General features: G+C 52.1%; 1 protein-coding gene across 1 annotated transcript in view; it reads right to left on the bottom strand.

Annotated features, from left to right (window-relative positions):
* Positions 1-16,743, bottom strand: part of PRMT8 (protein arginine methyltransferase 8) — a 70,024-nt gene extending 53,281 nt beyond the window's left edge. The window contains exon 1 of the mRNA XM_061124060.1: positions 16,669-16,743. Within this exon, the coding sequence (XP_060980043.1) occupies positions 16,669-16,743 (75 nt within the window). The remainder of the gene's footprint in view (positions 1-16,668) is intronic.
* Positions 16,744-26,865: the final 10,122 nt, after the last annotated feature.

Raw genomic sequence — 26,865 nt, 5'->3', positions numbered from 1 at the left:
CTGATGATGAAGCTGAAACTCCGATACTTTGGCCACCTGGTGAGAAGAGCTGACTCACTAGAGAAGACCCTAATGCTGGCAAAGATTGAGCACAGGAGGAGAAGGGGCAATGGAGAATGAGATGGTTGGATGGCATCACTGACTCAGTGAACATGAGTTTGAGCAAGCTCCGGGAGATGGTCAAGGACAGGGAAGCCTGGAGTGCTGCAGTCCATGGGGTCTCAAAGAGTCAGACACGACTTCAGTTCAGCTCAGTTGCTCAGTCATGTCCGACTGTTTGTGACCCCATGAACTGTAGCATGCCAGGCTTCCCTGTCCATCACTAACTCCTAGAGCTTGCTCAAACTCATGTCCATCAAGTCAGTGATGGCATCCAACCATTTCATCCTCTGTTGTCCCCTTCTTCCCTGGTGTCATCCATCAGGGAAGCCCAAGAATACCAGAGTGGGTAGCCTATCCCTTCTCCAGTGGATCATCCAGACCCAAGAATTGAACTGTGGTCTCCTGCATTACAGGCGGATTCTTTACCAGCTGAGCCACCGGGGAAGCCCAGACACAACTTAGTGACTGAGCAACAACAGCAGTCTCCACCAAGGCCAGATGAGAATGGTGAGCCCCGATGTTCACTCACCATGTCCAGCAGTTGCAGAATGAGCACCCACCTTGCTCCTCTGAACCAGCATCTCCACCCAGAACTCATGCGTTCGTCCCCCCAGCATCCACTGCGGCCTTCTGGAGCACAGGCATCCTGCTGTCATGATGAGGGTGGCCTGGCCAGGGCAGGGGCAGAAGCGGGGCAGCGGGCCCAGACAGAGGACAGTGACAGTCTGACCGGAAGCAGCAAGAGAAGGAGGAGGAGGTGCAAGTAAACGCTGTGGACAGGGTAGAATCGGCAGGATTCTGTGACAGATTCTCTAGGGCTGGGGTCGGGGAAGTGAGTGTAGGAAGGTTGCTAAGTGTGAATCCTGACTTCCAGCCTGAGTGGAGGGGAGGATGCACTTGGAGTAGGGACAGATATGCAAGCTCAGAGGTAAACATAGGGAGCATGGTTTGGGTTGTGTAAGACTTGAAGAGCCTGCTGAACACTGAGGAAGAGGAACATAGCCAAGAGTGCAGGTCTGGACGTCACAAGACATGGAGGAGGAAAAGGTCACCCAGGGATGGGGAGCAGGGGTCAGCGTCACTCATGGGGGAAGGAAGAAGGATCCAGGAAGTCAGAGTTGTGGGAGCAGCGGGAGGAAGGACACAGGAGCCCAAAGAGCAGAGAGCATCAGGGAAAACAGAAGACCAACAGCATCTGATGCCACTGCCATCGATTGATCAGGGAGATTAGAGGCCATTGCAGTTGGTAACAAGGGGGTCTCCAAGGCCCGTGGTAAGAAGATGTCAGAGGAGGATGATGGCAGGGCTGGCTGTGGCATTCTCCCTCCTTCAGGCCCCCGGCCTGGCGCTCGGCTGCTGGCACCAGCCAGGGTACCAAAGAAACACAACATCCTGGCTCTGCCTGGATCCTGGGAGATAAGCCAGGTCCCAGCACTTCAGAAATAATGGCCCAGCAGTGCACACTGGGGAAGACAAAGAGGCACGGCGCTAACAGACTGGAGACTCAAACCTTCTCTTTCTTCTCCTCCATCCCGTACTCGTTCACAACAGGCTAGACCCATGGTGCATCAAGTGTCTGGGGGTTAAGGCGCAGCTGCTCGAGAATGGAATCGCTCCAAGATCCAGGCCCGCAGAGTCCAGAGCCAAGAAGCTGAGGCTGCCTCCCCCAAAGCCACCTGAACTGTGAGCCCCTCACATCTCTCAGACTTTATTTTCTTGGGCTCCAAAATCACTGTGGACAGTGACTGCAGCCATGAAATTAAAAGACAATTTCTCCTTGGAAGAAAAACTGTGACAAACCTAGACAGCATATTCAAAAGCAGAGACAACACTTTGTTGACAAAGGTCTGTATAGTCAAAGCTATGATTTTTCCAGTAGTCATGTATAGATGTGAGGGTTGGACCATAAAGAAGGCTGAGCTCCTAAGAACTAATGATTTTGAACTGTGGTGCTGGAGAAGACTCTTGAGTCCCTTGGACATCAAACCAGTCAATTCTAAAGAAAATCGACCCTGAATATTCACTGGAAGGACTGATGCTGAAGCTCCAATACTTTGGTCACCTGATGCGAAGAGCTGATTCATTGGAAAAGACCCTGATGCTGGGAAAAATTGAGGGCAGGAGGAGAAGGGGGCAACAGAGGATGAGATGGTTGGATGGCATCCCTGACTCAATGGACATGAGTTAGAGTAAACTCTGTGCTACAGTCTATTGGGTCACAAAGAGTCAGACATGAACAACAACAGCAACACATCTCTCCTGCCTGAAAAAGAAATAGCCCTGGCTCTCAGCTGCGCAGAAGCCCCAGCCTGGGGAAGGGAGGCAGCTAAGCCAGCAGGCGGGGAGCAGAAGAGGAGGCAGAGGTTTCCAGAAGGTTTGCTCCCCAGCCTGGATAAACACCTCCCTATCGCCCTTTGTTCAAGTCAGGACCCTAGGAGAGGTCAGCTCCCCACCAAGCCCAGACTGGCGGCACCTTTTCCCTTCCTCCCAAACCTCCACTTTCTGCGCCACCTGCCACCGAGAGGGGAAAACATCTCTCGTGTTCAGAGCACGAGTCCAGCACGCGTGGGCACGTCTGGAAGGGGAGCCACGTGGAGCGTGGCGATGAGCTGTCTCCATCTCCGCTGACAACCCAGTAAAGGGGAAACGAATACAAAGTTGCCCTGGGAGGCACCTGGGGCAGCGGGGGAACCACAGCAAGGTTCATGACTTGCATAAAACACGCCCCCGCCTTTCCAAAGGTGCTCAAGATCTGGTCTCCATCTAGTTCAGGGGTTCCCCGAATCCCCACGGACAGAGGAGCCTGGTGGGCTACAGCCCACAGGGTTGCAGAGAGTTGGACATGACTGAAGCGACTTAGCACGCACACATCAGGTGGGATAGATGAGGATCAACTCGGGCATTTTTCACACGGGCGACTGAGAGGTAGAGGGCAGATGGCACCAGAGTCAGGGCCTCAGGCTTCTGGGCTCTTTCCACGCTACCTGGTACCCACCTAGGACCCGAGGAAACAGAGGGAAAAATATAGGAAGGCTAGGGCTGAGCCTCCTTGGGGCTTAGGATGGAGCCCAACTACCTGGACTAGGGCACACGCAGTACCTTCCAGAGGTGGGGTGGGGCCAGAGCTCTGGGCTCTGATGCTGAAGCAGAGCCACAAGAAGCAAGGGAGGTGGGCACAGGCTTGGCTGAGCATCAGGGAAGCCTCCAGTAAAACCATCAGAGCTGCCCTTGTGGATAGAACCCCAGGGCCCGACTGTATTGGCAGCCCAGTCTGCTGGTTTGGCTTTCTTTCCCTCCTGGAGTTGGGAGCATCTTCTTGTTAACTTTATAAATAGAAGAGTAAGTGACAGTGTCAGTCTAAGACAACCATGAGTAAAGGAGACTCAGGAGAAGCTGGACAAGAAGTCACATTCCCCTGCAGAGTGCCAGCCCTTAAGCCGGAGCCTGGGGCTCCCGAGAGGCTGGGGCTGGGAGCCAGAGCCTCAGGGCAGTTCAGACCCCTGGTCTGGGCACAGTCACCCACTCGCCACCACAGCTGCTGCTCACATCAGCCAATGATGAGCATCAGGCCCAGTGGGGAAAAAATAAACCGGCTGATGCAAACTTCCAACATCTGATGCAAACTGTGGTGTTGGAGAAGACTCTTGAGAGTCCCGTGGACTGCAAAGATATCGAACCAGTCCACCCTAAAGGAAATCAGTCCTGAATTTTCATTGGAAGGACTGATGCTGAAGTTGAAACTCCAATACATTGGCCACCTGATGCTGAAGCTGAAACTCCAATACTTTGGCCATCTGATGCGAAGAGCTGACTCATTTGAAAAGATCCTGGTGCTGGGAAAGATTGAAGGCAGGAGGAGAAGGGGACGACAGAGGATGAGATGGCTCAGTGGCATCACCGACTCAATGGACATGAGTTTGAGTAAACTCTGGGTGTTGGCGATGGATAGGGAGGCCTGTTGTGCTGCAGTCCACGGGGTCGCAAAGAGTCGGACATGACTGAGCAACTGAACTGAACTGAACTGATGCAAACCTTCAAATCTAGTGCTTCCAGTGAGGTTTTTCAGGGGGGACTTCATGGTCTCTCTGCCTCCTCCTCCCACCGCAGAAGTGCAGGGAATTCCCACAACCCAGGCACAGCCCTGACCTCCCCCAGCCCTTTCTGAGACTTAAGCCTTGCCTGTTCAGGAGGGTATTAAACATATGCCCTCCCAGGTGGCTCAGTGGTAAAGAATCTGCCTGCAGTGCAGGATAGGCGGAAGATGCAGGTTCGATCCCTGGGTCAGGGAGATCCCCTGGAGGAGGGGCAGGGCAACCCACTCCAGTGTTCTTGTGTAGAGAATTTCACAGACAAAGGAGTCTGATGGGCTACAGTCCATGGGATTGCACAGAATCAGACAGGACAAGTGACTGAGTATGCACACACTTGCTTATCTGAAAATCTCTTCCCCAGTTTGCACGACTGTCCCCTTCTCTCTGCAATCCTGCCTTTGCTGCTTGGCAGTGAATATCTTTCTGGGGCAGCTTACCTGCAACCTTTCTTTGGGTTGGGGGGATGATGACTATGACCTCCTCTTTAGGGGTTGCCGTGAGACTGACTGACAGTCCCAACCAGTGTAAAAGGAAGGGGGCCATAATTTAAATACCAGCATCCATAGAACAGGCTTCCCTGGTGGCTCAGTCAGTAAAGAATCTGCCTGCAATGCAGGAGATCTGAGTTGGATCCCTGGGTCTGGAAGATCCCCTGGAGAAGAAAACGGCAACCCACTCCAGTATTCTTGCCTAGAGAATCCCTTGGACAGAAGAGCCTGGAAGCCTGCAGTCCATGGTGCTGCAAGAGTCAGATGCAACTTATCAACTGAACCACCACCACCATCCATATAACACTGTCCATGTGGGAAAAGTACGTGTCACAGTGATCATTCATAGGACAAAAGGTTTCTAACCTCTAACAGGCATCAGCCCCTATGCTGGGTGCTGGGATCCAATGGTGAACAGCACAGACGGAGCCCCTGCCTTCACAAAGCTTATGGTGGACTTGTCGGTGAGGAAGTCAGCCAATGAGTACAGAGTGCTACGCACCGCGACCAAGAATGCATGGGTAGTATCACATGGTGGAGAGTGGGGAGAGCTAAGTCTGACTTAAATGAGGGAGTGGAATCAGGGAAGGCTTCCTGGAAGAGGTGGCATCTAAGGTGAGATCTGAAGGAAGAGTGATGAAGGAAGGTGATGAGGGGAGGGAGGCAGGTGAGCGTAGCTGGAGTAGAGGGGAAGGACATCAGAGAACAGTGCTCTGGGGCATGAGCTTGCAGAGTCGTCTTAAGTCCTGGCAAGGAGGTGGGACCTTCTGCAGTGATAATGGAAAAGCCACTGAAGGCTTTTGAGGAGGGGAGTAGCGCAGTCAGGCTGCCACTTCAGAATGTGGGTTCATGCTGCTATGAGGACAGACCAAAGCCAGGGGCTGCTGACGGTGGGGTGGGATGCGCACCCAGGAGCAGATGCAGAGATTCAGACAAGAGAAGGGCGACTTGCCCAGGATGGCCAAAGTGGCATCTGAAAGAGGAAGACAAAGTCAGGGCAGAGGACAAGCCAAGGAGACGCAGCATCACCGGAATCAATGGGGAGACGGGACTGGAGGCTTGTTCCTCGGGTGACTTCACACCCCAAGATGAGGACCAGGAAGAGGGGGCAGACGTGGGAAGAGATGATGCTCCCGAGGGACCCTGTGAATCTGAGGTCCCCGAGAGGCACTGGGGTGGGTGTGTCCGGGGGGTAGCCAGACAGAATTGTCCAAGCTTGGGGCCCAGGTCTGGGCTGCAGCTGAGAAGCACCAGCATGTTGGAGAGAGGGCGTGAGGGGGTCTGGAGGTGGCGTGTAGAGCAAGACGGGAAGGCCACCCACCCCCGACCTGAGGAAAACAGCGTCCGGGGTCCGTAACAAAGGTCGTGCATTGGCTGCAAAGCCGGGACTGTGGACCTCCCTGCCCCTGACACTCGCATCCCTCTCTACGATGTCTCCTCCCTGGAATCTTGTGCCCCACGTACAACACTCCCCACCACACTGGGTCACCATTCCCTGACTCTTTCTCAGAGCTCCAGGCCGGTGGTGAAGTGTGTACCTCATGTGTGTTACCTGCAATGAACTACAAACCACGAGCGATAAGTTCGTAAGCGCGGGAGCATGTGCTTCTATAGACGTCGGTCCATAACCCGCCCCCGCTACCTGGATGACGTGGTTCACACCCACTCTGCACTGAAATCCGAAAGGACGCTTCATGCTTTGAACTGTTAATCTTCCCCTAAAAGCAAAACAAAAGCTGAGCAAATAAACTCAGAGTTACAACAGGGGGAGAAAGGAGAAAACATGTGTCAAGTTTCTTTTATTCTGTCTTGTGATCGTATTTAATCCTTGTTTGTGGACTGTGACGTGGGTTTTAATCCCGCAGGGATGAAGATGAGACTCAAAGTCGAGGCTGCCTCCAAAACCCTCCCCACCTGCATCCTGGGACCGCAGCTTTCATTCTGGAAAGCGGGGAGCAGAGAGACTTTCCAAGAGAAGGAAGTTGGCTGGTGTACATGTGACGCGCAGGTTTATCTCCTTTATTCATTCAATAAATATTCATCAGTTCCGCACTCGGTACCTGAAGGTGAGAGTTGAACTAATGTGCATTAATAGAGAACATCCCTTAATTAGGAGCCCATTTATGCTGGTGATGGGCTGCAGTCATTTTCTGGGGATCCTCTGATTGCGTGTCCTCGGAGAGCAGCTGTCATAACTGCCTGTCAGGGGGCGATGAAGCCCTTGGATGTCACAAGCTTGTGGGAATTGCAACCTTTCATTTCCTGGCAGCCCCAGCCGTGAAGGGCCACCCCTTTCCCTCCCTCCAGCTAACAAGAGAGGATCCTTCACAACAGAGCTGCAGGTCAGGCCCTGACGGAGGCGTCTGCTAATCGCTGCTCCCATTAGAGTGGTCTGCTCCTGGCAGGACCACCTTACGGTCAAGCCTCACCCCTGGTGAATACGCTCTCCTGGGCCCATGGACAAGAGGGCAGTGTGTTTAAATCGGTAATTAACACCCGACGTGAGGAGGGAGACTGGGCCACACCTCTGTCCTCCCTCCCCTTCCGCCAGGCCTCAGTTTCCCTCTCGGGAATGTGGGGAGGGGAGCGCGATCAAGCCACTGACCAGTAGGAGTCGCTCTCATCCCAGGAGCAGGGTTTGAGGGGGTCCCAGAGGAGGCTGAGAGGTCTGCAGTGGGTGCTCATCACTCCCCCCTTCTCTCCATCTCTAGGAGCTCCATGAGATTTTGTTTTTGTGCTCTGGGTCTTGCGGACACCAGAGCCCTGGACCCCAGCATTAAGTGTGCATGTGGAGTGGGGTAGCTAGGGCAGCCTGCGGGGCATGGAGGACCCCATCCCTCTTGAGAATGTTTGAACTGGTGATTCCGTCACATCAGCAGGAGACAGCTTTTATTCATCTGTGTGTCCCCCTGTTCCTTCAAGACAACGCTGGAGAAGCCGGGATGATAAATCAGAGCTTGTCTTGAGCATCCCCCTGTGTGCCAATGTGAGCTTTACGTGAAGTCACTTGTTTAATCCTCGTAACAGCTTCATGGGAAAAAGTGCTACCGCCACATCATGGATGATTAAACTGGGCACAGGTGATGGTGTAACGTGCATGCCTGGGGCCCAACCAGGCCGAGGTCTGCACCCGGGCATGAACCCCAGGGCCTGTGCCCTGAACCTCCACACAAAACTGCCTCGGGCCCAAAAGCCAGTGACCCATGTGGCTTAATTGTTTGGAAGGTGCCCACAAAGTCTTCACCCCTCCAGTCCTCCAGAACAGCCCTTCATGGAAGCTGGCAGTGGGCTCACGATGCTACCACCACAATAAGTCTCTGGCTACAGGAGAAGAGGATGACAGAGGATGAGATGGTTGGATGGCATTACTGCCTCTATGGACATGAATTTGAGCAGGCTCCAGGAATTGGTCATGGACAGGGAAGCCTGGCTTTCTGCAGTCCATGGAGCTGCAAAGAGTCAGACATGACTGAGTGACTGAACTACTGCTAAGCCAGACTCCTGGGAGGACCAGTGGATTGAACACAGGGAGCCAGGTACAGGCTGGAAGGCTCCACCCTCTTCCACCCATGGATGTCTCTCAGTTCCTTCCAGCCCTCTGGCGGTGAGAGCTAGTGTGGAGCAAAAGTGAGGACAAACTTCCTGCTGGGATGGGGTAAAAGAGGGGAGAGAGGCCCCCATCAATAGCAGAGCCCCGGCTCGGGAGCAACTCCATTCTGCTACTTAGGGCCCTACGAGTTTTGTCAAGATACCCAACCACTGTGTTTCCATTTCTTCAATTACAACACAGGAATAAGAAGAGTTGTTTTGCAATTTGTGTAAACTAAACAAGGCAATACATATGAAGCACTGAACACCATGTCCAGCACAAAATACAGACATGAACATGGCAGCTCTTGCTATAATTTTGCTGCTACTCAAGGAAAGGGGGCCCGGCCAAGGTGCTGGGGAGGTGGTGGGGGAGGTGGACAGTGGGTGGACAGGAGAAGAGAGACCACCTCCACTGATTTTGTATTTTGAGCCCTGTTCATTGTCATCTGCAAGTCACTCTCTACTCAGGCCTATGATGTGTTGGCTGAGGTCATGGGTTGAGTCATCCCCCCAAAAGATGTACTGAAGCCCTAGCCACTGTCAGGGCTTCCCAGGTGGCTCAGTGGTAAAGAGGCGTGCAAGAGACTAGGGTTCAATCCCTGGGTCGGGAAGATGGACGATCCCCAGGAGAAGGAATGACAACCCACTCCAGTATTCCTGCCTGGGAAATCCCATGGACAGAGAAGCCTGGTGGGGCTACAGTCCACAGGATCACAGAGAGTGGGACATGACTGAGCGACTAAACAACAACCCCTGTGACCTGTGAATTTGACCTTGTTCGTAAACAATGCAATTGAGTTAAGACGAGGCCATACCTGACAAGGTGGGCTCTGGTTCAATACGACTTGGCGTCCCTAGAAGAAGAGATACAGACACACAGGGAGAGGGCCAGGTGGAGATGAAGGCAGAGAGGTAGTGCTGCATCTACGAACCACCGCACAGCTGACAACCACCAGAAGTGAAGAAGAAGTCAGCAAACACAACCCCCTAAGAACCTCCGGCAGGAACCCCACCCTGCAGACGCCTGGATTTCAGGACATCTGGCCTCTGGAACCGGGAGACAATAAATTTCTGTTGTTGAAGCCACCAGTTTGTGGTATTTTGTTGCAAGAGCCTAAAACAATGAAATAAAGCTACAAAGATAAATTTTTTAAAAAAGTTCCTGTCTTGAAGTCTCTGCTATTCACTTCATCCCAAGAAAGAAGCTGGATAAACGTTCAGATTTAACGATGATCAGACAATGGCCTTCGGTCTAACTCTCAAATATGTATACTTTGTTAGTCAAGAGCTTTTCCTGGCCCACTGGCAAGGATTTTGGGCTCAGGGGCATCACGGAACAAGGACTGTCCTGGCCACAGGTCCCCACCACCCCAGGGCACAGCAGTGAGAACCATGAAAGCAGGAGAGCAAAGTCTTTTCTTCAACTTTTCTTCGACTTCTTCCCAATCCACCATTCATGGTTTCTCCAGTTAATTTCTTCTCTTCATATTTGTTTTGAGTATCTACTCTGGTCCTCCTGCTGCCTTCACAGCCCCACAGGGTGGAGAAACCACAGGTCTCAGTGGCTAGAAAACCAGAGTTTGGGTTCCATCACTTATTCCCCGTGGGATCTTGGGCAAGTCACACTAACTTTCTGTGCTTTGGTTTCTTCATCTGCCCCATGGGAATAGGATGTAACTTGCTGTGTTACGTATGGTGTAAGGATGGAGCCTAGGTATGCACGAATGTAATACAGGATGGCACCCCTTACATGAGACGATAGATGCCAAAGCATTTGGAGGGTCATATGAAAGGGAGAGATATCTCATTATGCACAATTCCTAGATCTTACATAGGGTAACAACTAGTTTTTAGTATTCCATATCAGCATACACCAGAAAACTAGTGCCAAATATAAAAAGCAATCAATCAGAGGCTAAAGAAGGTGGGAATGGTGTTGACTTAGGAGGAGATATGGTATCGACACCAACACTGAGGAACTCTGGTGTTGGAAAAGTTTTCCCGCCTCTTAAATAACTTAAAGTTCCCATCCGGCTCTAAGAGTCCATGACTTTATGAAAATGTATATGTTGAGCTATTTTCTTGTATAAAATTACATTTTAAAAAGAAATCCTTACAGACTTCCCTGGCAATCCAGTGGTTAAGAATCCACCTGCCAATGCAGGGGACATGGGTTCAATCCCTGGTCCGGGAAAATTCCATATGCCATGAGGCTACTAAGCCTGCGCTCCACAACTATTGAGCCCACTGTCCAGAGCCCAGGAGCCACAACTACTGAAGCCGGCATGCTCTAGAGCTGCGCACACATCTGCCACTGCAGTGAGCAGCCCGCACACTGCAACCAGAGAAAGCCCTCCTGGAGCAACAAAGACCCAGTGCAGTCAAAAATAAAAATGAGTTAAAAAAAAAATGATTGTTACTTATGGGTCACCTGTTACAAATCTGGGGAAAGTTGTGATGCCTGAGGGACTTCTAATAACAAAATAGAAAAGCCTTTTGGTGTGTGGAACATCCAACCATCTGGGTACCCCTGGAGGGGTATATCTTCTCAACCCCACCTCTCCTGGCTAGTCTAGAATTTCAGAGGAAGGGATTGGCATCACTCAGAACAGAGTTTAGTAGAGAGGGTAACAGCCCTCATGCAGCCCCAAATGCAAAGGCAACCAGACAGTCTTTAATCTCCTTTTAGAACAGAATAAACCAAAGTGACTCCCATGGCAATGAAGAGGTGGAGCTCAGACCTAAGAACTTCCTGACTGAAAATGCACAAGGAGTTTGGGGAAGCTGCCTTCTCTGAAGCTCTGTAACTAGCAACCAAGGGGCCAACTGCATCGTGGGTGCAGGAAGTGGGCTCAGGATGGTCCTTGCTGCCCGAGCTTCCTCTCCTCTGGCCAAACCTGTGCACGACTGGACAGCAATGCCTGCCCTTTACACAACACCACCATCCACTTCCAGTTACCTTGGCAGCTCACATCTCGCAACGCTGCCCATCCTTCCCCTGCTGGCACAGGAGAAGCCAAGGTGTAAATGCTGTTTTTACAGATTTTTTGCATGTTCTACGCTGGAATGTGATAATCACTTCACATCGCAGTTAGCACAGAGGAGGAAATGAAAACCGCTCCTGAATCAGAGACAGGAGTGTGGTTTCACCCTCTCTGACAGCCAAAAGCCAATGGAGGACTCTCCCAAGAGCCAAATTTCCCAGAAGGAAAACAAAACAAAACAAAACAAACGTGGGTATCTTCTTAATTCTCCTGAGCTCAGTTCAGGACTAAAATCCGTGTTTGATGAGGGAGGAGAAATGCATGCAGACCATGGTTTTGGGGACCATTTCAGCTGGAGAAACGAGGGCAGGGGTGAGTCCATCCTGTTGGCACTTTCCCGGCGAGGCTCCTAAAAGCTGACGGCTTGACGGTGATTGCGAAGGCCTCTGGAGCTCACGAGGCTCTAAACCCTTTGCATGAATTAATTCATTCAATCATTGCAACAGCTTTACGAGGCCCAGAGAGGTTAGGGGCGCCTTGTTCATCATAACAACACATCTACTGAGTTCAGAGTAAAAGCCAGGCAGTCTGGCTCCAGAGCCCCATGCTAGTTAGAAAGAGACACAATGTGGATCCCAGAAAAGTGGACTTGGGTCCTACCAACTCTTGTCCTCTTCCTCCTCCTCATCCTCTCACTTTTGTGTTATAGGACCACACACTTAAGTGAGAAACCCCGAGAAGAGGGATCCATCAGCCAAAACCACCAACTGGCCCCACATCAGAATTCAGCCCCAGTCTCCCCGTAACTCACAGGAGCAGCACCCATTGGTACCCCAACCCCAGTGCCCCAACCCATAAATATTCTCTCTCTCCTCGGACCAGTAAGTCAAGATGACATTCAAAAACCAGTCTCCAAAATGACTCCTTTGCTAAAACTGTTTTCACACCCATGGAGGCTTCCCTTTGAGGTGCTGAAACCCCAGTCGGGGAAGTCGGCACCATAAATAATGCATCAGGCTTTCACCGAGAACTGGTAAAGCAAGCTGCAGCTCCAAAGCGTCCACCATCGCCCACGGCTCCTAATTGGGCATTGTGATTAATCCATTTATTTGCTATTCAGACGAACACCCCATAGGAAGAGTCAGTCATTACCAACTATTAAGTAGGAACACGGGTAACCAAATGTACCCTGGCTTGGAGCTTTGCAGCACCTTAATTCCCAGAATCTCCTCTCATTTTGTGTTTTCCAAGTCCACAAGAACCTAAGCACAAACGTGGGAGATAGGAGGCCCAGTTTGCAGAAAGTGATTAAGACCCAGAAGGCTCACGAATTTGTTCATAATCCTATGAATCAGTCAACATTTGTCAACGATTTTAATTTACTCTGCATCAGGCCCAGTGTCAGAACAGGGTAGACCTGCTCCCCACACCCCGAAAGTTCTTTATCCACCTGGAAGTGACGTCGCCCCGTCGTGTCTGACTCTTTGCGACCCCATGGACTGTAGCCTATCACGCTCCTCCGTCCATGGGATTTTTCCAGGCAAGAGTACCGGAATGGGTTGCCATTTCCTTCTCCAATCCAATTGGAGAAACAGATATATAAAAATGCAATTATCTTGTAACAGGGAAAGTGAGAGATAGGTATTAGGAGCACAGAAGAAGGAGAGGAACACTCCATCTCCATAGGGATGCAGGATACATGGAAGAGCTATTTAAATCCGTTTAAATGGAAGGCTGCACAGAGGAAGTGACCTTTGTATTGAGTCCTGCAGGTTGAGGAAGATTCCCCCACCACCCCCAGAGAGAAAGAGGGGGAAAGAGCAGCCCAGGTAGAGGAACCAGGATGTGCAAAAGCATTCAGGCATGAAGTTGGTGTTTGCAGAGAACTGCATGGGGCAGATATGGAAGGGTTAAGGACATCAAGCTTTATCCTGTGTCCTAAAGGGAACAGGGCGACATGGTAAGTTTTGACAACGCTGTCTGCTCTTGAGCAGATCTGTGCTTCTGAAAGCCCATCGAACAGTGATGACGAGGCTGGACTAGAGAAGAGGACAACGGGAAAGTGCCTGCTGCCTGAGTGAGGGTGGCAGCCTCGCAAGCACGGTGGGCTGAAAAGAGACTCTGATGGACACTCTAGGAGGTTCTGAAGGCACGTGTGGAGCAGGGGAGAGGGAGAAGAGGCTGCCAGGAGGGGATGCCTGGGGGTTGATGCCCTCAGCTGAGGAGGAGAAGCGCCCCTGAGGGAGGGAGCTGGAGAAAGTGGCAACAAGGTTGGCTATGCCCCCCCACCCCAAGCTGCACCCAGAATACCCTGGGCCCCAGCTCCAAACCTGTCTAGTCAAGGGAGGCTCTGCTCATAGATAGTTTTATTCCCCACTCTCCTTCCTGCATAACGATTAGAATAGTTCTCCCTACCTTTACCTTGTGAGTGATTACTTGCTCCCTGTCCTCCTTGCCTGTCCCAACACAGCATCTCTTCCTTCCTAAACATCCTCTCTCCCCATCCTCTTGCCTGCTCTCATCCACACATGACATTGTTTTAGAAGTAGCCATGTAGGGACTTCCCTGGTAGTCCAGTGGTTAAGACTCTATACTTCCATTGGGGGGGGGTGGGGGTGGGTTCTATCCCTGGTTGGGGAACTAAGATCCATATGCTGCATGGTGCAGTCGAAAAAAGAATTGAGGTAGTAGTATAGGGCAAAGGGCAACGAGCCAGAAGTAGGGGCAGTCTGTGCTCCAAGGCTGTCCTAGCCGGTCAGGTAACATTTAGAATTTGCTGGACCTCTCTGCCTCAGCATCCTCATCTGTAAAATGGGGCTAAGCAATGAATTCTAACCTTCTCCAATTTCACAGGATTATGGTGAGGATAAAATGAGATAAAGTGCTTGCAAACCACACCAACAAAAGTCAGGAAAAGGTGCTACCGAATGATCTGGATCAGCCGGCACTCCTGTCCACCAAACTGAGTTCCTTGAGGGCAGCGGCCCCATGTCTTTATCTTTGGGTCTCGGGAACCTAATTATTCCTGGCACAGAGTCAGTATTTGATAAAGATATGCTGAATTGAGAACAAGGAGAGCTACCACCATAGACACACACACATACAGCCCAAGGCATCCTTGCCTCTCTCTCACCATAAATGCAGGCAAACCCACAGCACCCCACTTTTGGAAGTACTGCTCTAGTCCTGGCTCATTCCAAAAACAGGCAGTTCCTGGAAGAAAACCAAGCGATTGTCACGCTGCCTGGATGCCTCCACCGGGGCACGTTGGCCCAAGTCTGAATTCCTCCCTTTCTCCAGGAAGCTGCGAGGAACTGAACCCCAGACTCACTCCCCGCCCCTGGAGCCCCAGCCGGATCTGCCCCTCCCCCTGTGTGCCAGGCGTGCGACGTGGGTTTTTTTTTTTTTTTTTCCCCCTCGCAGGAGCTCGGCCGCCTCTACTGCTGTTTTCATTGATGCCTTGAGCAGAGCTGGCATGTGCAACCGCCGAGAAGGGGGAGCGTTGGAGCTGCGGGGGAAGCAGGTAAAAATAGCCTGGCGCGCGCACAAGCGGCGCTCTGCCTGCTCCGGACGCCTTGAACCTTGGCCGAGGTGGGGAACTAACCACAAGAGCTCACTGCGGACGCTGGCCGGGGTCTGTGCCCGCACCCCGCGGGCAACAACAACAAGAGTGCGGGGGCCAGAGACCCGTGAAAACTTTTTTTTTTTTTTTTGGCTGTGGGCCGGGAAAAGCTGTTCCTTGCTGCCCGCGGTCCAGCCACATGGCTGCAGGGACTGCTACGTGCCCGCTGGGCCAACGGATTACAGAAGTGCGGCCTTGACTCGGAGCTATTTTTAGAAACCACTTCTGCGGGTGGGCGATCGCAGCGAGGAGGGCGAGGGGTTCAGTACAGGCGAGCTCTCTGCGTCGCGCTACATAGCATCCTAAATGCCCACTCGCCGGTGGGGGACCAGGAGGGGCCCCGCACGCTCTGGCTTCGCCCTAACTCAAGGAGACACTGTAGCTCCTGGACGCCTTACTGCTCTCCCCCGGAGCATTTTTTGTTTCGAAATCGACAGAATGCGTGCTGCTTCTAGTTTCTCGGAGAACGAGGGTTTATAAAAGCTTTGCTGCCTCCGCGGTGGGGTAGAGGGTTAGCTGCAGTTCAGACCTGGAGGGAAGACGGTTGGGAAGGGTCTCTGCCGCTTTGGGCATCCCACGGACGGAGGGACAATCCCCGCGCGCCACACCTCCGTCCCCGCCCCACGCTGCATATGGGCAACCATCTGTGAAAGGCACGGCAGCCCCACCAGACACCCGGCTATTAATAGAGCCCGGGAGTTTGTTCTCTGTCTTTTTCCTGCCACCGAGTAAGGGATGATCTTCACACACACACACACACACACACCCCACTCCGCCCCCGCCCCGTCGCACCGTTCCTCCAGGAAGGTAAGGGGGCTGCCCACGCGGATCCCCTGCGTGACTACAGGTGCCCGGAGCCTACGGGCTGAGCCAGGGGTCATGACAGCAGAGTCAGAGCGAGGGCAGGAAACCCAGCCTTTGGTCGGTCTCGGGACGCTGGGCTCTTGGCGGCTCCGAGCCAACTCGAGAGTCGAGAAAGGGCAGCTGCCGGGTTGCCGGAGGCGGGGGGCCAGAGCGCAATTTGCGGAGCTCCCACGACCTCCTCCTCCAAGCTGCTGCGGCGCGGCGCGCAGCCCCCACCGCGCGCGCGGGCTCGGCTGCGGCAGGCGCGGGCGCTGTCCGCGGTCCTGAAGGTGGCGGCGGCCCGAGCTCCCTCCCCGGGTTAGTGCCCCCCGAGGTGGCTCGTAGGTCCCGGGTTGCGGACCTCTCCCCCGCCCGGGTCTGGGCGCCAAGGTCTGTCGGCGGTTCCCCTGCCCCACCCCGGCGCGGCTCGGCACCCCCGAGGCCCAAAGCTCTCCGCGGTACCGCGGGGACCAAAAGCGCGAGCTTGAAGGGTGACGGCCCGGAGGGACGGTCCAGGCCCTGCAGGGAAACGACCTGGTCCCTGGGTCGCCCATCCCGGCTCGGCACGGTCCGCCACTCTGGAGCCCTAACGGAACCCAGAGGAGAGGGCAGGGGAGCGCGGCCGCCCAGGGCTTGGGACTCGGGGTTGGGGGGTGGGGGCGGGCGCGAGCGAGCAGCGGGTGGCAGGAGAGGGAGATGGGGTAAGAGCGACTCTTTTGCATTTTTCAAGAGGGAGGGGTCCAGAGACAGGCACCGTCTTTCCCCCACCCAGCACACACACACACACCACGCACACACACACAGACGCGCAAGCGGCCGGCTGGAGCAAGCGGGATGGAGCTGAGAAAGTTTGGCACCGGGAGCGGCGCGGCGCGCGCGGGGGTCTGGGCGGCCGCGGGGTGGCCCGGCGGCCGCGGGGTGGCCGGGCCGGCCTCTGGCCTCCTTACCTCGGTGCTTTCGGCCGCGTTCTCCGCCATCTTCCTCCTTAGGAGCAAGCAGCGGGAGGAATGTTTCATGCCCATAAGAGCCAGCGAGGGTTTGGTGGCACAGTGATGGGAGAAAGAGAGAGCGGGTGTCGCTTTAAAAGAGAGAGAGAAAGAGAGAGAATGGGAGGGAAAAAAAAAAAAAGCCCAACCCAGCCCCTCTGCCGGAGCGTCGGCCGGTACCATCAACGGCGGTAGGGTCTTCCCTGCCGAGTCCACTTTGTTTTATTCTCCTCGGGGTCCAGTCCCTCGCACAGATCCGAGCGGCTCAGGCGCCCGCGACCCCCTCCCCGCCCCTCTCCGGCCGCGCTGCGGGCCCGGCAGGCGGGAGGCAGCCCCCGAAGGCTCCGCGGCGGCGGCGCCTCGCCCGCTGCTCTGCTCGCAAAGTCCGGCCGGCCGAGGCAGCCGGCAACTCCTCTCAACTTCTGCCGATCGGCGGGCGAAGCCACACGCTCCCTGCGCGTCCCTCCCGGGGGCTGAGCCGGTGAGTGGGGGCGGGGAGGAGGCTGGGCCGGGCGGGCGGTGGCTGGGCGCAGACCGAGGGCTCCCGCGCCCCGGGGCCGCCCCCTCGCCCGGGCTCCGGGGGTCTCTGGGCCGCCTCCGCTGCCCGTCGCCGTAGACAACTTGCAGGGGGTGGGGTGGAGGGGAGCAAGGGCTGCGCGGACGCGGCTGGGCCGCGCTCGAGGCTCGGGGAAGGCAGGCGCGCCGGAGCTGGGCGCTGGCAGGTCCTCAGCCCCGGTGTGCGTCCTCCCCGCCCCCCAGGACCGGTGCTGGGCAAGGCTGGGCCACGGTCGCCTCACCCCCACCCCACCCCATCCCACCCCCTCTCCTGCTCCGCTGCCAAATCCTGGATGCTTCCTTGGCGTTTGGGGTTTGGGGAGCAAAGGGGTGGCTGTCTGGATGAGGGAGGGTCCTTAACTCCTTCAACTCTAGGGCCAAGTGTGGCATCACCATCCTTTTTTTCTCCCACTCTGCCTCTCCTAGGGCTTGGGGCCCCTAGCCTCGCTGGGAAGGTGGGGCGAAGGTTCAGCCAGAAGTGGCTTGGAAAAGAGGGTGGGAGGAAGTCAAGTGGGTGACCTGCAGCCGACCTCCCCCTCCCCCAACCCCAGTCTTCCCTGGCAGTCCCCTGCCCACACATCTCTCTTCTCCCTCCTCACCCCTCCCCCAGCATCACCAGATTTTGAAGTCCCTTTTATGGGAGAGAAGGAGGATGTCACGTACCCATTAGGATTCTCTTGATCCTTTTTTAAGGGAGTTTGGGCGGTAGCAGGGGGTGTGAATTTTTATACAATGCATTCCTGTCTTCACTTTGAGAGCTTCTTTTTCTCTTAGTGGCCATCTGTCAGGCTGGTGGGAAACAGAGCCGGGCTGGGGGGGGGGGGCATTCTGTGTCTCCCATTCCAACAGGCCAACTTGGGGCTGACTCCTTCAAAGACAGCTGCACTTTTAAAGCTTTCACTTCACAAGTCAAGGGCAGGGACCCAAAAGGGGCTCCTTTGTCCTCCTGGTGCTCTACACTTCACCCCCACGCTGGCCCAGGGAGAGCAGTCCTGCATGCATGCCCGGGTGTTTTTTTAACATCACCTTTGACAGCTGGGAGGCGTGAGCCTGATTGTCCTCAACTAACCCCAGCATCCATTGAAGAAATGGGCCAGAAACTAAAGAGGTTTCCATCACCTGGTCCTGGGGGGAAAGAGGATGCCTTGCAGTAAGTGCAGGAGGGAGAGGATGGAGAGTGAGCAACACGTTTGAGCTCCTGGTGACTGTGTGTGTGTGTGTGAGTGTTTACTTAAGGAGTAAATTTAAATGAATGACCTTAACTTCCTTAACCCTTTCTCAGACCACAGACCTGGGTGAGTGACCAGAGTCTTTGGTGACACTTGGTCATTCTCCTCCCCTTTCACATACTGCCAATGTGCCAAAGGTTGGGGGTGGGGGTGGGATAAATGAGCTGAATTTAAAGAATGACCTTTACCCTCTGGAACCCTGTTTTCTCTAAGCATCTTTCTCAGAGACAGAAGATCTTGAGACATATGATCTTCCGCTGGTAGAGGCTCAGCACTTGTAAGATAAACGGAAACCAGAAAGGATCTTCCCACTCCTTCAGTCCCATCCTGTCGTTTTTTCGGGCAAGGACCTTGTGATCCTTCATCTCGCTGATGGAGAATCTGAGATGAGCTTTCCAGCCCCTGGCTTCCAGTCCAGCATTCTCCCCTCACCCCACGCCATGCCACCCCACACTGCTGCAGCCTGTGCAGGGAATCCATTCTGTGACTAACCGGGGCGGGGAGAGAGGTTCAGACAAGCTCCCACCAAAATAGGCTGCTGCCTGTGCGTGATTATGTTGCTATGAGAACCTCAGTGGGTGTGTTTCCTCCGTTCTCTGTTGAAATCTCTCGCTTGGCTTCTCCCCAGGCACAGCTCCCCTCAGAATGGGGAGCAGAGAGGCTGAGATGGGAGAGCTGTATTCTCATGGCAAAGAGTGTCCTAGTCCAATGTATCCAACCCCGAGCCAGCCTGGGGTGGTGCCTCAGCTGCCGAGGCCACCAGGGTGGCTCCAGAGTGCCTGGAGGACCAGACTGGGCTGTCTGAAGGTGGATGCTCCTGTCCTCTGCGGAGCCACCTTGGAGCAGAGAGCAGTGGCCCCTTCTATGCTCCCACCTCATTAATTGCTACTTTAAAAGACTAAATTTGGGGGTAAATTGCTACACAGCAAAAGATGACCTGAACACATCTCCTGGAGTTGTGAAAAGTCATAATGTATTTAAAGTGCCCAATACACAGTAGGCATTTTGTGGTACCATTTCTCTCACCATCCCCACTGTTCACAAGGATTTTGGTATTTCTCCATATCTTTTGCACAAGTATGTCAGCATACTCCTTTGCAGGATTAATGTAGTCATTCCACCAAGCACTTACTGGGCAGCACTTTTATACCTAACTCATGAGTAGGCACCAGGCTTTAGCAATAGGGAAAGACACTGGAATGACCATTGAGGAGGTCTTAATCACCTTGGATGCACGTGCATGTGTTCAGTCGCTAAGTTGTATCTGACTCTCTGCAACTCCAACGACTCTGTCCTTGGAATTTCCCAGGCAAGAATACTGAATGGGTTGCCATTTCCTCTTCCAGGGGATCTTCTCAACCCAGGGATCAAGCCCACATCTCCTGCGGATTCTTTATCACTGAGCCAACTGGGAAGCCCTTATTCACCTTGGATGTTTTGAAATATACAGAACTTTTGTAGAAGAGCTTTCTTTGGAAAGGACTCTGGTGGGAGGCAAGAAGGCCTATGACCAGGGGTACAAGGGAGCTCTCTAGGGTGTGAGTTAAACGTGTGGTCTGTACAGTTAAGTCCTACCTGGTAAAGAGATCCCAAAGACTAATTTTGCTGTTGTCATTTTTCTTACACCAGGTCTTCAATGCAACAAAATGGATTGAATAGTACAAGTAAAATGCTTAGAACATGCCTGGCTCATGGTAAGAACATGGACACTACACTCACATTTCCAAGACCCTGAGCTGGGGGGGCTCTGAGTTTGACTCAATCAAGCCCTTCTCACGTGCTGGAGACTCTCCCAGACCTCATGAAGTTCTTTCAACAACTCTCTGTGAAGTTGATACATTGTCGCTGTCTCCACATCATAACAGATGACACAAAAACAGAGAACTGCCCACCTGGTGGAGTGGGCTTGCAAATCCAGGATACCAGCATGATCTTCCAGAGGTCACCCGGGGTTCCAGGGACAGGGGAGTGTGTCCCAACCTTGCTGAGAATCATCCAGAGAGTTTTAGAAACACCATGCTCTGGTTCTACCCCCAGAAAGTAGGACTAAGTGAGGAAGAAACTAGTACCTGGATCTTTTTTTTTAAGTCCCCAGATGAGTCTAACAGGTAGTCATGTTTGAGGACAGTTGGCTATTTAGAGATAAAAAGACCCATTTTAGGAAAAATCCCTAAGTCACAGAGAAGACCCATCCCAAGCTGTAAGAAGCCCCACATTATCAAAAGTCCATCCCTAACAGAGGTCCTTGAGAGAGTAAAGCTGTGCTGTGGGTTGGCTGAGTATGCAGAGGTTTTTGCAAGACCCTTGGGGAGGACTATGCTGTAATTGGACAAGTTATCCTGCCTTACCCCTTCATAGATCACTGCCTTGTCATGGCAAAGGGGCTTGCATAACTCAATGAAGCTATGAGCCAGGCCATGCAGGGCCACCCCAGATAGATGGGTTGAGGTAGTTATATCTCTGGGAGATAGTGGGGGACAGGGAGGCCTGGCGTGCTGCAGTTCATAGGGTCATAAAGAGACAGACATGACTTAGCAACCAAACAACAACAATCCTTCTTTATGAGATGCCACAGAAAAGCCAAATCGCCTGTCACTAGAAGGGTTCAGTTGGACTCATTATTTGGCATAGATGTAGTAGCAGAGCTGCAATCCCTGGAAGGCTGAGCAATGCCTCTGATGTTCCATCCATCCCATCATCGTCTCCTCCAAGCCCCACCCCCGTAGGATAAAGACTGTGTGTAGTAGATGTTCTTCAGAAGCAAGCCAACCCTTCCTCTGCTGCCTCCCAAAACCCAGCACCTGGGCTCAGGGTACAGTTTCTCTGGCCTGCACACATACTGTTTAGGGAAACCCAGATGCCAGCTTGTTCAAATGTGGTTGCTGCAATAAGAGGGGATGTATAAGATGTGTCACATGGCTCCCGCTCCCCCCGCCACTCCTCCTCCTCGGGGGAACTCACACGTGGCCAGGGCTCACATATGGCTGAGACACGCTGCAGTGAATCCATGGCGCCTCAGGAATCAGGCCACAGTCGTTATCCATCACCACCTCCCAGCAGCAAACCCAGCAGTGTTCTTAAGTGTCTTCTGGGAGGTGGGTGCCAAGCCAAGGCTGCAGCAGCCAGCTACCTGGCTGAGCCTTCACACAGCCCCTCACCTGGGGAGTTCTCCTGCACGAAAGCCTCCACAGTCCTAATTCTCCCCAATCCAAATTATTTCTTAAACTATTTTCCCCCAAACAACTTGAAGAGTGCCACCAATGCCTGCAAGGCAATTTGAATTTCTTCCCTTTTTTATTTTCCCTTGCAATTAAAACTGGAATGTTATTTCTTCTTTGCTCTGATAATGTCTGATTAAATCAATTCATTGTGGTCTTGTGCTGGATATGATCCTGTTTGACTTGACTATTTATTTTAACTATATTTGGGAGGTGTTTTCTTGGTAGTTCTTCAGAGCTTACTCCTTGGTGGTTAAAGCCCCTAAGAAGCTAAACCCCAGGCTATTATTACCTACATTTCTCCCAAGGTGAAAAGTGAAAGTCGCTCAGCCGTGTCTGACTCTTTGTGACCCCATGGTCTATATAGTCCATGGAATTCTGCAGGCCAGAATACCAGAGTGGACAGCCTTTCCCTTCTCCAGGGGATCTTCCCAACCCCAGGATCAAACCCAGGTCTCCCTCATTGCATGTGGATTCTTTACCAGCTGAGCCACAAGGGAAGCCCAAGAATACTGGAGTGGGTAGCCTATCCCTTCTCCAGTGCATCTTCCCGACCCAGGAATTGAACCAGGGTCTCCTGCATTGCAGGCGGATTCTTTACCAACTGAGCTCTCAGGGAAGCCCTCCCAAGGTGAGTAGGACTCAAAAAACACCCACACATTTTCTCAGTGGCCTACAATGGAACCCAAACTTCTCTGGAGGAAGCATAAGAGGAATACAGTAGCAGAGCCCGTAGAGATACTAAAATAGTCTTTCTAAAATGCTGTCTAAAATTTCTAAAAATCAGCTTCTTCTTCTTGGTGGAAGCTATACACTCCATTCCTTTCCTCTTTCTCAAGTCTTTCATAAAGGTTCATCTTCTTCTGGAAAATCTCTCCTGGGTCCCCCAAAGCCAGCTAGAAGTCAATTCCATCTATCTGGTGCCAGAACTCAGCACACGTTTTCTTCCATTAGCCCTTCTATAGCAGCTAGGCTAAGCCAAGCACTGTGCTGGGTGTTCTGGACCAGAAGATGAAAAGACACAGCCCTACCCTGACGACCTATCTCTCAGGGGGAGATGGTTATGGATTCAGAGGTACTATCAGAGGTCATATGGATTGGTTCTTATAGGTTCAATACAGCTATAACCAATGGCTTATTGCCAGGGAGGCCCTGCAAGAACTAATCGCTGATGTAGACAGGAGACCCTGGAGGCTTTAGGGCCTGGACTAGAAGCATAGTAGCTTCCATTCAGGTAAGGCTGGGGATACATTCTTTATCTAGATACTAACGTTCCTGTGTGCTTCCAAAACTTTTATGGGTGGGAAGTTTTGCAGCCTTGCCCCCCTCCCAAAAACATCAAGTACTGATATTTCTCGGGATATTTCTGTGACCTACCCCAGTGCAGGGCTCATCTTGAGTTTTAGGGATGGTCCTGCCTGGAGGTGCACAGTGAGCTGAGGTGACAAAGAAAGCTGGGCTTGGTCCCACCTGTTTTCTTTCTGGACCAGTTAACTGCCCCCATCTATCTCTTTCCTTCCTAAAGCATTTTTCTCTTTAATATAAACTCTGCTAGATTTTTAAAAATTTTAAATGTTATCCCTCTATGGTGGTACTAGCATGTTTCTGTATATCCTGCCTTTGTTTCTCATGCAAATGTATGAACAGATCTTCCTTGACTTATAGTGGGGATTGCCTCCTGATGAACCCATCCCAGATGGAAAACATCATGAGTTGAAAATGCACTTACCTTCCTGAACATCACAGGCAGTTAGCCCTGCCTGCCTTAAACGTGCTCAGAACACTTACAACAGCCTAGAGCTGGGCAAGATCATCTCACACAAAGTCCATTTGGTAACACCCCACCTCCCCACATGTAATATACTGAAAGCAGAAAAACAGAATGGATATCTGAGTACAGAATGGTTCTAAGTGCACCGGTTGTTTACCACAATTGCAGCGCCGACCAGGAGATGTGGTCACTGCCACAGCCCAGCATCACAAGACTCTATTGGAGTGCATGTCCCTAGGCCAGGAAAAGATTGAAATTCAACCTTTAGAGTATGGTTCCTATTGAACACGCATCGCTTTCGTACCATGGTTAGGTTGTAAAATCATAAATCAAAACTCTGCCAAGTCAGGGACCATCACTGTGTTGTACAGAAGTGGAATAACATACATCACTCAGCAACTTGATCTCTTTGTTAAGCACTATAGTATTACCTTAGAGACTCCTTTCCAGGTTATTACATGTAAATCCAAGTTATTATTTTTAAAATATGCAAAATGTCTCACTATGTGGATAAACCATGCTTTTGTCAACCAGCACCCTACTGATGGATTTTCAAGTCATTCTGATTTTTCTTGTCACTCTAAGCAATTTTGCAATAAATGGTCTTTTACACACACCCCTATGAACAGCCATTTCATTTCCACAGGATAGTTTCTCAAAAGTAGCAGTATTTTAATGTGTGTTGCCAGATCCTTTAAAAAATGTGATTCCTTTGGGGTGTAACCTGAACCCTTGGAAGGTGAAAATCCAGTCTTCCTTCCCCTCCACTATTCCAATGTTAAGTACAAAAATATTTACTTACTGCATTAAAAGCCCTGGATTGGATACTTGAGGGGGAGGATCCATGAAATAAAAGTCACAGTCCTTGTTTTAAAAGCATTCCTACACCAAGAGCTCGACAGCCTGGCAGAGTGTTCATGAGACCAGCTGAGGCGTGGGGCACTTTTCCGGAGAGGAAACCAGGTTGATTCCAGGTGTAGGCAGCCAAGCATGGATTGGATGCTACCAAGAGGTTCTATGGTCTGAAATATAATAAAGACCAAAAAATGGCATCAACTACCTGTCACTTGAGTGCAATGTGCACAGGGGACACCCAGGCCTGTGTCTCAGGGCACGTCTCATTTCCTGCTCCTTCTGGAAAGTTGTGCCAAGAGAACCTGGCTTGGAGGCCAGATGCCCCTGCTTCTTGTCCAGGGGACACAATAGAAAACCACCACCTGCAAAACCACATCCTTACTTCCCAAAGGAGTCTTGCTTGGTCCCTTTGAAACATCTGTTGTGTTCAGACTTGCTGATAAGATGCAGTCCACTCATGACTCACCTGTAACCCAAGGAAACCTTATACTGCTTAAAACCTCCCATGTTAGGCCATTAGAGCCTGCTTCAGAGTGTGTGAGAGGCTGAGGGAGGAAGAAGAGAAAGGAAGGAGAGACCTTTGGCCAGAGCCTGGAAGAAAGGGCCTGGGCTTTGTGGTCTTACAGACCAGTGGGTTAACCTCTCATTCCTGTAACAGTGGCTTCATGCAGAAGGCTCTCTGGCAGATGCACTGTGAGAATAAAATGAGCCAAGGTAGACCAACCGTCTAAGACAACTCCTAGGAAATAGTGTTCTTGTAAAAGTGGGTTTCCTTCCCAGCATCTTCATAGAAGATCCTGTCTGTCCAAATAAGAAGGAAACAGAGTGATGTGGGGGAAGAGGGTCACTGCAGGGGTCAGCAGATATGGGCTCTGGTCCCAGCTTTGTCAGTCAATGGCTGGGTGGCTTGAAGAAGCCACTTTCCCTCTTCAAGCCCCTTTCTTCTTCTTTAAAAAGAGGGTTTCACATGAGATAAGCCCCTTGTCCCCTTTCTGCTTTGTCCTTTTATGCACGATATGAATTATGAATCCAATTGCACACAAATGACAACCAAGACTGGTCACATATCAGACCAAAACTCAACTCTGACTGCCGAAACAAAGGCTGAAAAGTGAGATGTCCCCACGTGTTGGGGGGATCAAATGGAAAATCCAGTCCTGGCCAGTCAGACATTTACAAAGAAGGCCTGCAGCTAATGCTCATTGCAATGGTCACTCTAGCACTGGGCTAGGAGGTCAAAGGGCACTCCATTTTTTTAAACAGTCCTCTTTGGCTTTAGCAGCCTCTAAGTCAGTAAGCAGACAATCATTATAAATAGTCATCACTTGATTTTCAAGATGCTTACCAGCGGGCAGAGGTCTATGGGGGAACCAGCGAGCTTGACAGCCCAGGCTGCAGGGTTGTGGTCAGTTACACCCCCTCAGGTCTCAGTGATCTTTTTTGACACATGAATCATTCGCAGCAGCAGATGATCCTCAAACCGCTTCTCTGACTCATCTATGTATCCAGGTACATGCAGATAGAACTTCTACATGTCTCACAGTTCTTGGCTTCAAAATATATTCAAATTAAGGTCTTGTCCCAAGTACTCAATGTCCTCCCTGTGTGATAGTTCAGACAACTGCCTGCTGGGGTGCTGGCAAGGCCAGTCAGAGTCTTCATCCCATCAGAAGCAGTCCCCCTGGAGCTGATTCTCCTGCAGGAAAACAAAAATCAGTTGTCATCATTACACACCTCCCAGGGTTATTCTATGGGAAGAATTGCATAAAGCTTGGGTGACGTTTAAAAATCACACAACAAGAAAAGAGTGGCTTCAGCTTCATAGACCATCCAGGTATCTGTTTAATTCAAATGCAGCTATGGCTTTCAGAAAGCGGAGCTTCCCTCTCCCGGGCTGGACCAGCCCTGGCAGGGTTCAGGGCCTCTCCGGAGCTTGTGCAGCCTCTCTCCAGGGCCTGGAGGGAAGGGAAGGAGCACGGTGGCCTCAGAGCAGTGATGCAGGCCAAGTGCCTGCTCCAGGCCAAGCGCCGAGTCCACACTGACCCCAGAGCAGTGACTGGAGGCCAAATGCCTGCTCCAGACCAGGCGCCGTGCCCACACTGACCCCAGAGCAGTGACTGCAGGCCAAGTGCCTGCTCCAGGCCAGGCGATGAGTCCACACTGACCCCAGAGGTGGGCCGCGTTACACCCCTGTTTTGTGCATCAGGGAGGGTTGGCTCAGGAAGGTTTCAGAGCTTTCTCAGGTCACGCTCCTAACGGGGGATTAAACAGCCCCCATCTCCCCAACTCCACCAGCAGAAGGAGCACAGACCCAGATTTAAATCCAGATTCTGATACTTTCCACTATGACTCTGGGCACATCGCTCTATTTCTCTGAGCCCCAAGATCCCCGTTTGCAAAAAGAGGTGGGCCAAGTGGGTGCATGAAAAGACGCTCCACATCACTAGTTACTAGAGAAATGCAAACAGAACTACTTAATGAGATAGCACCTCGTACCGGTTAGGACGGCCATCATTAAAATGTCTACAAA

Source organism: Dama dama, chromosome 22 (genome assembly GCF_033118175.1).
Source record: "Dama dama isolate Ldn47 chromosome 22, ASM3311817v1, whole genome shotgun sequence".
NCBI classification, from domain to species: domain Eukaryota; kingdom Metazoa; phylum Chordata; class Mammalia; order Artiodactyla; family Cervidae; genus Dama; species Dama dama.
Note: the sequence above shows the minus strand (reverse complement) of the source record. Positions and strands in the feature narration are given on the sequence as shown.